The sequence below is a fragment of the Ambystoma mexicanum genome, chromosome 5q, assembly GCF_040938575.1.
Source record: "Ambystoma mexicanum isolate Mex_15411 chromosome 5q, UKY_AmexF1_1, whole genome shotgun sequence".
NCBI lineage: Eukaryota > Metazoa > Chordata > Amphibia > Caudata > Ambystomatidae > Ambystoma > Ambystoma mexicanum.
Window position 1 is genome coordinate 675872151 of NC_090933.1, and position 12563 is coordinate 675884713.

General features: G+C 44.3%; 1 protein-coding gene across 2 annotated transcripts in view; it reads left to right on the forward strand.

The window, feature by feature from the left end:
* VXN (vexin) overlaps positions 1-12563 on the forward strand; it is a 72693-nt gene that overhangs the window by 49015 nt on the left and 11115 nt on the right. For both annotated transcript variants that reach the window (XM_069621131.1, XM_069621132.1), the window contains exons 4-5: positions 9680-9750; positions 12445-12533. In XM_069621131.1, coding sequence (XP_069477232.1) covers positions 9680-9750; positions 12445-12533 — 160 coding nt within the window. The remainder of the gene's footprint in view (positions 1-9679; positions 9751-12444; positions 12534-12563) is intronic.

Below are 12563 nucleotides of genomic sequence, written 5' to 3' on the forward strand. Positions count from 1 at the left end.
ACTCGGCCAGTTTTGCTGGGGTATAGTGTAGTTGGTTGAGTATTTTAAATTGGATTAGTCGTAGTTCAGAATTCAAGCTGAAAGCATCTAAGCCATAGCATTTCTTTTAATTCAATCCCTAAATCTCGTTCCCAAACCACTTTAATGGTGTTACATGACCTAGAATGAGATTGGACAAGAGTATATAACATCGAGACCCCTTTCTTTTGCCCTTCGGCTGCTATTATAGCTCTTATGCATTCATGGTGGGGGGTTCCAGAGGGAATGTTGCCCACTTAGAGGCAAATGCAGCCTTCATTCGGTGGAATTGAAACCGTTTGAGCTGCCCATCTCCCACCATTTCAACAAAGTCCCCCAGTTCACAATGTACCCCAGGGAACATATCACACATTTTTAGCTTTTTGTTCCGGTCCCACAATCTCTGTAGGGCCTTTTCAAACGTGGGAGTGATGTTGGGGAAGTTCCATAAAGGGATTTCCGGGTCATATAGGGTCATCAATCCAATCCTCTTATATATTTTGGACCATGCACGTGTGGTAGTGGTCACCAGGTCAAATTCACAAGTGTCTCTGTGCTTAGGGCAAAAAATTACCGACCGGACGTCGGCGGGGGAGGCAGCATATTTCTCCAATGGGATATGAGGGGCCGTGTCATTGGGATCAAACCAGTGTTTAGCGAATTGCGCCTGGGATACTAAATAATATAATTCAAAGTCAGGCGCTGAGATGCCTCCTTTCGAGAATGGTTCGACCAGTTTGGCCCATTTCAATCTGGCTGTCTTTCCTCCACCCCCACAAATAAAGGAGGTGGCGAGCGTCTGAAGCCTCGCAAAGTAGGCCTTTCCAGGCCATATTGTAATGTTACCAAAAAAGTACAACAGCTTGGGGAGGACCACCATTGTAAGAAGGCTATTCGGCCATATAGGGAGATAGGAAGCTTAGTCCACAGATGTAGTTTAGTCGTTAGGGTCTGGAAGAGTTCCCCATGGTTTTCCGTGTATAATGTGTGTTTGTCTCTGGATACAACAATGCCCAGGTAGCGGTTACGTGTGGGGGCCCACTTAAACCCGCTGGTATCTGACAGATCCCCAGTGTTGGGGGTCATTGGAAACAGTTCAGATTTCGAGACATTGATCCTGTACCCAGAGTATTCGAAGAACGTGTGGATATCAGCCATGCTGGGTTCCAGATTATCTTTCGGATTACGGATATATAATAGGGTGTGAACAGCATAAAGAGATATTACCTGCGGGGTTCCTGTAATTCTTAGCCCTCTATGCGCATGATTTTTCCACACAAATTCCGCCATGGGTTCTATAGTAAGTGCAAATAAAATAGGAGAGAAGGGACACCCCTGTTGTGTACCTCTGTTAAGGTCGAAGAGAGCAGACATAGTGTGGTTAGTAAGGACTCTTGCTCCCGGATTCGTATAGAGCAATCGGGCACAATTAAGAAAGTATTGGCCCACGCCGAACCGTTCGAGAACCAGAAACAAATAGGACCAGGAGACTGAATCGAAAGCCTTCTCGGCATCTAGTGCTGCAATAGCCGCATTTGCCTTTGGATCAATTTGCCCCAAAAAGACGCCGTAAATTTAAAGCTGTGGATCGGGTCGGGATAAAGCCAGCTTGGCCTGGGTGGACCAAGATAGAATGTATGGCAAACGCCTGGCTGCAAGGAGTTTGGCAACATGTTCTGCGTCCATATTGATCAGGGAGAGGGGCCGTAATGGACTTACCTTCTAATAGTGCTTTTCAACACTTGTTTTGCCACCATTCACTTGTTGGATTATAAAATCTTTCTCATGACTTTCCACAGTTTTAACTTTCACCTTTATACAGTTCCTCTTTTCCTTAGGACCCTTGCCATTGCTTGCTTTTGCTCAATTTATACGATTCATAGTTCTTTATATTCATTACCAATGCTTCGTTTCCCTAGTTTCCATGATTCACAGTTCCTTTGTATCAGGGAATGTTTGTATCTGCTTTCCACTCATGTGGCATTCACTGATTGCAAATTCCCAGTTGACTCTCCTGCTGGGAATTTGCACCCTGCTCACAGGCTTTGCACCCAATTTCAGGTTTACTGCTTTTCTGGCCCTTCCGCGGCCTTGCCAATTGCACTTCAGTTCAGTATTCACAAACCGCTCCATTCATTAACCTTCAAAACATCTGTGTTTAACATTTCTGCCTCTGCTGTCGCTAGTTCACTCACAAGTGCTCCGACCTTCCTTCACCACACGGCTTGCATCACAGCATCCCAGAGTCATTCAGCCTCACTTGACTCACCGGGTGTGCTGTCTTTGTGAGCCTTTCTCTGCTTCGGTCGGTTCTTCCTGGCTGCTGCTGTTCCTGACCTGACAAGCCCTCTTCCTGGGTCTCCGACACCTCGGGCTACCAGGGAGGGAGTCCTCTTGACTCCAGGAGTTCGGCACCTGACCCTGCCAATGGAGACCTTCCGACAACGCCAGCCACAATCAGCTTCCACTCCATCGACTCTGCAGAACATCAGCGCCTCGGACACGCGTCTCCCTACCTTCACCTCTGGCTTCTCCATCTGCAAGCATTCCACAGTCGATCTCCCCCATTAGCCTCACCTGAGCAGGCCATTTATACAGCCCTTTTGGCTTCAGGTGCAGGCCATTTGCTTTGATTTCACAATGGTCTTGGTACTCGGCATTCCTCTTACTTGTCCCAGTACCATAGTGGGGTTTGTGTATGTCTGAGTTAATAAAGGATGAATGTAGGTTCCAATGAGGTCTCTTCCTCATCTCTGTACCATAATGGTGTACATTGGGAGATGGTTTTCTAACACAATAGGGAAGGGATTGGAAATATCCCTTAGAAGCCTAAGGGATATTTGATTCCTGATGAAAGAAAAAATGGGGTATATCGTGTACCACCCAAGGGCGCCACATCCCCACTCCCCAAGTCTCCTCCAACCAGGTGATCCTTCCTCGCATATCTAACCCCAGGGTCAGGATCCAAAAGCGCTTCCCAGGCCACCTGGGGGTAGGATATTTTGGAGAAAGATGTGAGGACGCCCTCAGATTCCTCACAATATGCAAGGGGTGAATAAAACTCCAAACAGCACTCATGGGCATGGGTGGAATGGGGCCACACCAATGAAATAGTGGCCAACAGTCGCAAACAGCCATTCATTTCTTTTGTGACAATTTGAGTAGTATACAGTAGGGAGTTATTTAGAGTTTTTTTATACATTGTGTTGCAAATTGTGCATTTTAAAGAATATTTGTTCAGTAACATGGGTAAAAGGGCTAGCTGCATAGTGAAGTAATCCATCAATCTGGCTCACTTTGGCCAATAAACTGGCCCACTTACATAAACAAAGACTGGCCCACACTAGCATGCTGCTCCTGCACTTCAGGCTTTGCACTATTTCCCTACAGGGTAGTTTGGACCTACCCATAGGCTTTTTGTCCTTCCTCGCATAACATCACTCTCCTGTCTTCACTTCTGATGGTAATGGTTTCAACTTGTAGGCGGCGCTTACAGCACCACCTAATAGCCAGAACTAAAAATGGCTGGAAGTGAAAGAGACCAATTGTTTCTTTGGACAAAGAGACTGGCATCAACACTACCTGTTTTTAGTTGAGACCAAGTGCCCTACCTCTAGTGTTCTATGGGATCAAGGCTGATAATTGAGTGAGAATATTGATCGTGATTGGCAGTATTGAGATTTACTCCTCACGAGAGACTTCAAGAGTGGCACCTCAAATGACACAGGGAGCAGTGCAGTCTCTGTCGAATGGAGGGGGTATAGCTCTCTGTCAGCCTGGGGAATTAGATCAGTGAGTGCAGGATGATATGGCAGTCGTGGAACAGCATCACTGGTGCTAGGAGAATCTGGCAGTCAGGCAAAAGGGAACATTCTAAATCAATATAATGTCCCACAGAAACCCTGATTTTAATCACCGGCTCTCTAATAGAGAAAAACAAGTGTTTGCTTGATGTTATGTTTTGTTATCCAATATTTAAACTGCACCCTTCACCACCGTAGTGGTCTTACAAAGCCTAAATCTTGTCCAAGGGTTGGCGTAGTGTGACCCCGCCTGACCATAGTCTGTTGCTAGTGAGGAAGAAGGTCGGGTGATATGGTTGTAGTAGTATGAATGCATGTTTTTTTGTATGAGATTAGTTCTCGGTAAGCTTGAGAAAATGTCAAGAATGTGCAGCCCGTTTAAAGCAAGGGCATTTTGGTGATGGAGGCATCTAGATAAGGTGATGGCTGCTAAACAATGGTGTGTGGTCGCATGATGGATCTGGCAGGTGTTCTAGCGGGCCCTAGTAATGTGAAGGCTTTCACCAGATTGGTTTGAAAGAAACACTCACTGCATAGTGGGTGAGAACTGTTTTTTGCAAGCTAGCCGACCGTGAGGTCAGTGCAAGAGTTTGGTGTGTAAATATGAGTGTGTGGGAAAAAGACATGAGGTAAGAATCAAGGGAAGGAAAGAGGAAACACACTGAACTTGAAAGCAAATAGTATTAAGGTCACTAAGCCGTGAGCTAGATATAATTACTTGTCAGTTTTGAAATAGCTGATCTACACAGCAAAGAGTTGTAATGTCCTGGTAAGTTGGGATTGCGTTAGGTCCGCAATCAGGATGTGGGTTAGAGTAGAAGACGTGGGGAACAGTTTACTGGAAACAGTGCTACAACACTCCAAGCACGATGCAGCAAGATGAGTTGCTATACTCAGTCTATTTTATCGTGCATTGGGTAATAAGCCAGGAAAGTTATAATAAACGGATAAACCAAAGGTACACATGCCAGGGTGAATACAACCTGAGTAACTATAGCAAAGGTTGTATATATATATATACTATATCTATATATAGACACACAAATATACATATATATTCATATACATACACAGGTACATGCAGATATACATATTATATATACACACACATGCATATTCCAAACCATGTATGTTTATTCATTTGCCTAAGTGCTGACTGTTGCCTAAGATGTGTTTCCCTGCTGCCTGATAGTAATTTTTTCCACTAGTTTGTCTGTATTACAGCAAACTAAATAGGGTGCAGAGATGAACGAGCTATGTGCCCTAAACAAGATAATCAGAAGAGGCTTGGTGGAAGCTAGAGATACATAGTTGATGAAAATGTTGTGCACATCCCTATCTGCTTTGAGTATGAATCATTAACACAATTCAAATCTAATTCACTTTAATCACATGTGTTTATTTGATGGAATTTCAATCAATATCTATACTCTAAAAAATAAAAATAGTATACATTCTTAATAAAGTCCACCATCCACTTTACCATACAAAGACTTGTAAAGCTGTGTATGTTCTTGAGATGTAGTATATCAGAAGGGCATCTAATATTTTTCACGCTCAAATAATTTCATAGACTCCAAACCAAATTTATATTCAGCAATGAAGACTAGATTTTAATGATAACCATGTTTAAGATTATTAAATCCTTCTTCAAGGGATGGTCTTCAGTGATTTCCGATAAAGGAAACATATGTGCTTAACAAGTACTGATACAATCATACTATATAATAAAAGGTCAGATTTATGTTGTCCGAAGCCGTCCTGCATGCTTCACCTGTTATCACCACTAGAGGGAGCTGTTGCCATACATATACAACAAAAAGACTTCAAGTTCATCTTCCAGGTGAACAAAATGTGTATTTCATGTCATCACGTTAGAGGGAGCTGTTGCCTTACGCATAAAACATTTAGACTTCAAGTTCATCTTCCAGGTGAACAAAATGTGTATTTCCACAATGATAACATACAATTAGCTGCAGAAGAGGCCCAAGACAGGGATACCACTCCAGCAGCATGCTTCAAGTTGCATACACTTAGAAAATATATACATTTTAAAATAACATATAAACAGAAATTCATTTGATTAAGCACTATTTTTCTAACAAAATAAAGTACTTTATTTTAATGTACTTATGTATTATGTAATTATTTATTATACTATTATTTGGTATGCATTATTATATAAATAATATTCTTCATGTATGTTTTAGATTTTATTTGCTTTATTTTACTTTATTTTCTGTTCTCATGTCTACTTCGAATCATGCTGCATGTGAATTGTATTACTCTGGGCCTCATTAGGAGTGAGGCGGTAAGGGGTTAATGGCACCGGTAAAGGTGCCGGTGTCGTTAACCCTGTACTGCCTCATTACGAGGTCCCCTCGCGGGACCCGCTCTGGACGTCTGGTAAGACCAGACGTCCTTTGCGGGTCCCGCGAGGGGAGCAGCATGCTAACAACAGGCCCGTTGTTAGCATGCTCCCCATTCCCATTGAGCCCTATGGGGGCTCAAATGGGGATGGTCCGGGTCCGGGTTCCCTGAATGGGGAAATACCGGGCCCTCCAAAGTTGGAATGGCCCGGTATTTCCCCATTCAGGGACCACGGACCCGGACCCGAGTTTGGAGGCAGCCGGCTGGGGCATGGCTGCCTCCATACTCGTAATGAGGCCCTCTGACATCCCTCATCATTATATATTTGAGTCCAAAACCTGTAAGTGGAATCCAAGACAGGTAGGAGCAGATACAACAACTGGCCGTATGCACTATGTTGAACTTTCAACGGATTCTGTGAGAATTTGTTTGAGGTTATGACTCCTCCACGTAAAAGGAGAAAGATCCTTTAAAAAAATGTTTTCCCTGTTAACATAAATTACATTAATGTACACCACGTAATATATTTACACTCTGAAAATGTTTTCCTTTATGCACATGAGTCCATGTACATGGGATTTCCCTCTATTAACTAAATGAATAGCATTACCTTCAATTACACTCATGCCTACTAACCCGATATCTCCCACAATATTAGTAATAATCAGATTCCACCCAAGAATCTGCCCGTACCTGTCAACCAATAACACAGAAATATATTAATGTTCTATACAGAGTCACAGAAATATTCGAGTCACACACCTCTTTACAAAGAGTAGTCTCTTGCCTAACAGATTGTCTAATGAGAAACTTGTGATGTAATCACATTGTACTTCTCTTCTCTGTGAAATTGAAGCACCATGTATTCACCAATTCTCGATTAGAGTGCAGGGGATTAACATCAGAGTTTCTGCTGTTAAATACATTGTTTGAGCAACTTTAATGTCAGGAGGGGAAGAGTTATGAGGAAAGATATGCCTACTTAAAGTGCTCATTTAAATAAACGCCTTATTGGAGAAGATAAACTAGGAGAAAAGGCTGCAGGCGGTGAAAGCGGGGTGGAGTCTTGATGGACAAAGAGGGAAGACTTGGAAACAGATTTTTAACCAGATTTAAAAATACAGGTATCAAAAAGGCTGTGTCCCCAAAACAGTTGCATGTTTTAAGATGGGGACTTGGAAGGGCAACACATAGAGCACAGTGACACTATAACTTTCACTAACAACCTAGAACACAGTGGAAGGTTGATGATGGTTGTCTGATAATCTGAGGGAATAGCAGTACATCTGGGATCTTAAGCGGTGGGAGACCACCCAGTCTTCAGAGAGAAGGAAATGATTTTGCATTGCAGTTGCTCAGGGTCGGACTGGGGTAAAAAATCTCACAAAACAACAATGAAAAAGTGGCCCGCAATAACACATTACTATATAGGCTGTTTGAGTACTATATAAGGTAGTGTTTTTGAAAGATGATGCAAATGATACTAAGAAATTACATTTTCAAATGCATTATTGGTTAAAACTCTTGTAGTAACTTATGAAACTGTCCTACTCTGGCCATAAAAGTGGTCCAATCTTTAAATAAAACTGGCCCATCTAGAATCACGGGCTGGCCCTTTGATCATTGCCCCATTGCTCTATCGCGCAGTCCCAGTCTGCAGGTGTCTGCTTCCATAATTGCCCTGGAATTCGTAAATGGGTAACCTTCTGCAAAATTTGTGCTGGGGGAAGGAGATGCGTTTTTGGACTAGTGGTGTGGCGGAAGAGTCCGTGTAAGGGGGCCCCGGACGTCACCTGTGACATTTGACGGCAAAGCAGTCAACACTCTGAGAAGGAGGATCCACGGGGTGGTGGTCCCTTTAACGATGGGACCAGGTAAGTGTAGATCAGACAATGTTGAAAGTAATTGCAAGTGTTGGTTCATAATGCAGCAGCTGGTGAGGTACATGTATAGGTATGAGAGTGCATATAGAGGTGAGGTAAATACGAGGGGGACACACAGCATACAGTTTTTTTTTGGCGAGAAAATAGGCTATGTAATGGAGCCTTTCCCAGCCTAACCCGACGGAGGGGTTTTCTATCGTGAAGCAGATAACACACAAAACCTGTGTTTTTTTTGGCGAGATCATTTTTATCCCAGCAAAAAGTGTAGTGGCGGCATCCCTTGTTTTAATGCACGTTTTTCTCTGCCATGATGCAGAGTTTTCAACTGGTTCTGGAGTCGCTGTGTCCAGCCCGTCCAATCCTGCTGTTAGCAGCATTGTTCGACCTCCATTTTTGCCTTTATAATTGTTTTTTTCTTTATAAAAGAAAAACAGGTGACCGGGTGGGCTACACGCGACTCGCCTGGTATAAGCAGACGCAGCTGTGATGTAGCTCTGACATCTGGCAGTCAAAGGGTTAAGGGGAAAGAGGCTATTCGCTTGGGCGTGTGCCATGGAAATGGTCATTAGCATAGTTTGTGTGCGGATGTCACTTTGATTAATCTAATGACGCCACATCCCTATTCTGCCCCCACGGCTCTCAATAAGGCGGTGACACAGGCAAGCATCTGCAGGGCTGCAGACAGGCAGCACACACCGCTGGGAGGAGGCTGAGCAAATGATGTCAGCACCGAGACGGGCGGGGCTATGCCCTACATGTAATGACAAGGCAGGCATGTGATAGCAATGTTGGCATATTATGGCAGCACCGCCACATTTGAGGTCATACCTTGACATATGGATTGTATTGGTATTTTTGGCAATGCAAATTATAGGAGCTCCTGGAAATGTGGGGATATTACTTGCATGTGGTGAATATTCCAGGTATGATGCAATTATTTGGCCATATGAGGGGGGAGGCTTAAATATCGGGCACAGCCTTTTAGGTAGTTATTATAAACTGGGTTATTAAATACTCAGGTCCTCCCACATTTGCAAAGTGTTGCCATGTCTCTCCCACCTTTACGATTTGGGGTGCAGAGGTCCTGCGTCCTGGCCACTCGCCCAGAGAAACATTGCATGGCCATGTCCGCCAAACGATGGTGGTACCTGACCATACGATAACAGCTTGCAAATGGAGTGTGTGCCTGGCCATACGATAGCAGTGTCAAGCAACACCCGGCACATGCCTGTGTAATCCCTGCACAAACACTTTGCCAATGCTTTTTTCTGTAGTAGTTGTGGTGGGGGTGGGCCGTGGGATAAACTGCACCTGTTTATGCTGCAGATTGGTTTATCCAAATGGGATTTCTATGCTCATTTTTATAAGTAATGGGATTAGAATAATTTTGGGAGTTTTTAAAAAATATGTATTTGCATATAATTTAAACCATTTTTTTGCTAAACAAAATCACTTGTCTACATTACATCTAAATGAACAAGGTAACATTCCATTACTGATTAGACCCTTCAAAAAAAAAAGAACACCCACATTCCTCCTTTGCAAAATGTAAGGCAAATCTGAAATGCATGGGTTAACATTTAAAACCTGTTTTTCATGTTGCAGGAGAGATGGCAGAAAGAAGAACGGGCAAGTTGATTGGAAGCCAGTCCGATGAGCACTCAGCATTGCCTAAGGTAAGCAGTGATACACCGCGGGGCACCAAAAGGGGGGATTCGTTCTGACCTTCTCCTCGCCACAATGTGTTCCCTCTCCTTTGCCAACCCACCATGTTGGGACGTCTTTCTGCGCGCCCTCTTATCGCCATGCCGTCTCGTTCTCTCCTATGCGTTGCCCCCTCTCTCGTCCTTCCCCACCGGACGCTTTGCTGCTCTCCATTTCCCCCTTCGCCCTCCGGCATCCCGGACACAAGCACACGCTGCCCCATCCACCATACCTCGCCCGCACTCTGCCGGGGACTGGGTGTGCAGCCACCAGACCCTTTCTTCCTTTCTCGCCAGGCACGTTAGGACTCTCCTTTTGTGTGTCTCGGGGGCTCTCGGGCTATTGCTACACCTTACAGGACTTCACCCACGTCATGGTCGCCTTATTATATATAACATTGGAATCTTGGCGGGGTGTTGCAAACCGTTGCTAAGCAGTGGGTCATCACCACTGTTGCTAAGCTTTCAGTTTCTCTCCTAACATTCTGCCTCAATCCTCAGTGTCTCCCTGAGCCAACACACCACCAGCGCAATGCCCAATACAAGGGTCCTGTCACCTTTTGCAACTATGTTCTTTTGTTTGTAACCTGTTTTTGGGACTTCGCCATATTGTCATATTGTAAAGGCATTTACAGCCCTGGGGGACCTCGTTAAAGGCCCTCGCTTGGCTCGGCCCATTAACTTGGTCTTCAGGGCCCTTAACGCCCGGTACGGCCCTCGCTGCAGGTCTATAAAGCTATATTATCATCCCATAGCCAAGTTATCTACCCATTACTAAATTGCAGGTGTGAACCCATAACACCGGGTACAGCCCTCCTCCAGGGCTGTAATGCAACATTATTGAACCTTCCAAAAGAAAGATACCCATTGGCGATTAGGTCTTGACAATGAATCTTTCTGCCTTCCATGCCATTACAGAAGGGAAAAAACCATGTACAAATTAGGTTTGGTCCCACCCCAAAAGGGGCATTCCAGGCCACACAAGTGACTTCCCTTCTGCATGAGACCACAGGCAACTTCAGACATATTTCAGCCTCCTTAATGGGCATCATCAGGGAGATGTGGCTTTGATCTCTAGGGACAGCAGGTTCGGGACCCACAACTGGGCATACGCAACCCACTCAGGGTGACATTGCCTAAAGTGATTGCTGATGGCTGGACGGTGTTGCATGAAACCTACCCTCTGTGTTTGCTCTGGGCAACCCTCTAAGCTACCGTTTTGCAGCATGCCACCCCATTATAGAAGGGGGGTGACCATATGCAAATCAGGCTTGTTCCCACCACAAAAACGGGCAATGCCAATGGCAAGTGGCAGAATATATTGCCAGTCTCCAATGTGCAATAATAGAATATGATGTCAGTATCCAATGGGCAGTGACACAAGATAATAGTAACACAGGGTAATGTCATTTGTGCTGCAGCCTAGGAGAGCTCCACTACCGCTGTAATCCATGTAGCAGCGCCAGTGCCAGAGCGGTCCTAGTGCTTGCCTCTTCTTTTCTCACTTTGTAGTTTTTGCATGTACATAATGGAACTTGTTTTTTTCTGTATGTATTTGTATTTGACAGTATGTACAGAAAAATATCACTACCGTCAAAAAATTAGACCTGGATTGAGAAGAAAACATGTAATTCTGCCACTGAATTTCTAACAGGCAGCTCTCTGCAAACAGGACTTACATACCCACCACCCCATTATTTTATATTTGTTTAAACAATGTGATTGGTTTGCTTTCTCTATGATAAAAAAACAGTACAATCCTCCAATGCATATCAAATGGAGAAAGAGAATTCCCTCTGACACTAGCTCCAAATTCCCCTGATTTAGTTGCTAACATGAAGTGTTTTTAGTTCTGACCATTGCGTGGCTCTGAAAGCACAGCCTTTGAGCCAAAAAACAATTGTCAGGGGATGCGAAGATAAGGGCGAGGTAATGTGAGAGGGAAGGCATACCACCTGTGGGTATTGTTTGGTTATTTACCAATCCATTGCCTGCCCTTAGCCATAATGCTCCCTAAGGCCCTTCCCCATCTACTACTTAAAAACGCATCCCCTGCGATCTCTGTAAGATAGCTCTTTCAAGCGGTAACATCAAACATGTTCTGTGTAGAGCCTGCCAGTGTTATTTCAAAGTAGTCTTCTGGGGGTTAATGGCTTAATGTTAGCTTTAAATGCACTACTGGTTTAATAATATTGTCTTAACTAAGTGTACCTTCAGCCACTTGACCTGTAAGCAGTATGGGGGTCCTCGCCTCTAAAGTACTATTAAAAAAGAGCACCTGAAGCCCTGGTAAAAATCAGTATTGGCAAAGCAAATGAGGCCCGCGGGCATGTGACGCGTCATAAGAATTAAAATAAATAAATAAAATAAATAGATTTGGCTAGTGTATAGGAATATGCCAGGCACTCCTATTATATGCCCAGGTACTCACACCATTTTCCATTTTCTGCCGTGTTATGGCTAGAGTACCACTACGGCAGTGCCTGACACATGCCCATCCAATGCCTACAACAAAGCCCAAAAAGTTGCTTTTGCCAGTGCTTTTTGCACCAATTTTGTCACAGAGTCGTTTAGCCATTTGTGAAAAGCTTTTTGTTAACTAACTCGTCCACACGACATACATCGCCCTTCCCCTCCCAACGTGACGTGTCCCTTCTTCCTTTGTAGCAAGCCGAGACTTCATCAGCCAATCACGGCTCAGTGACGCAGCAGGCCGCAGCGCAGAGGACGCCCGCGGACAGTCCTGTCAGAGAACAGTAAGTGTGTTCGTTGTTGTCTTGGTCCTA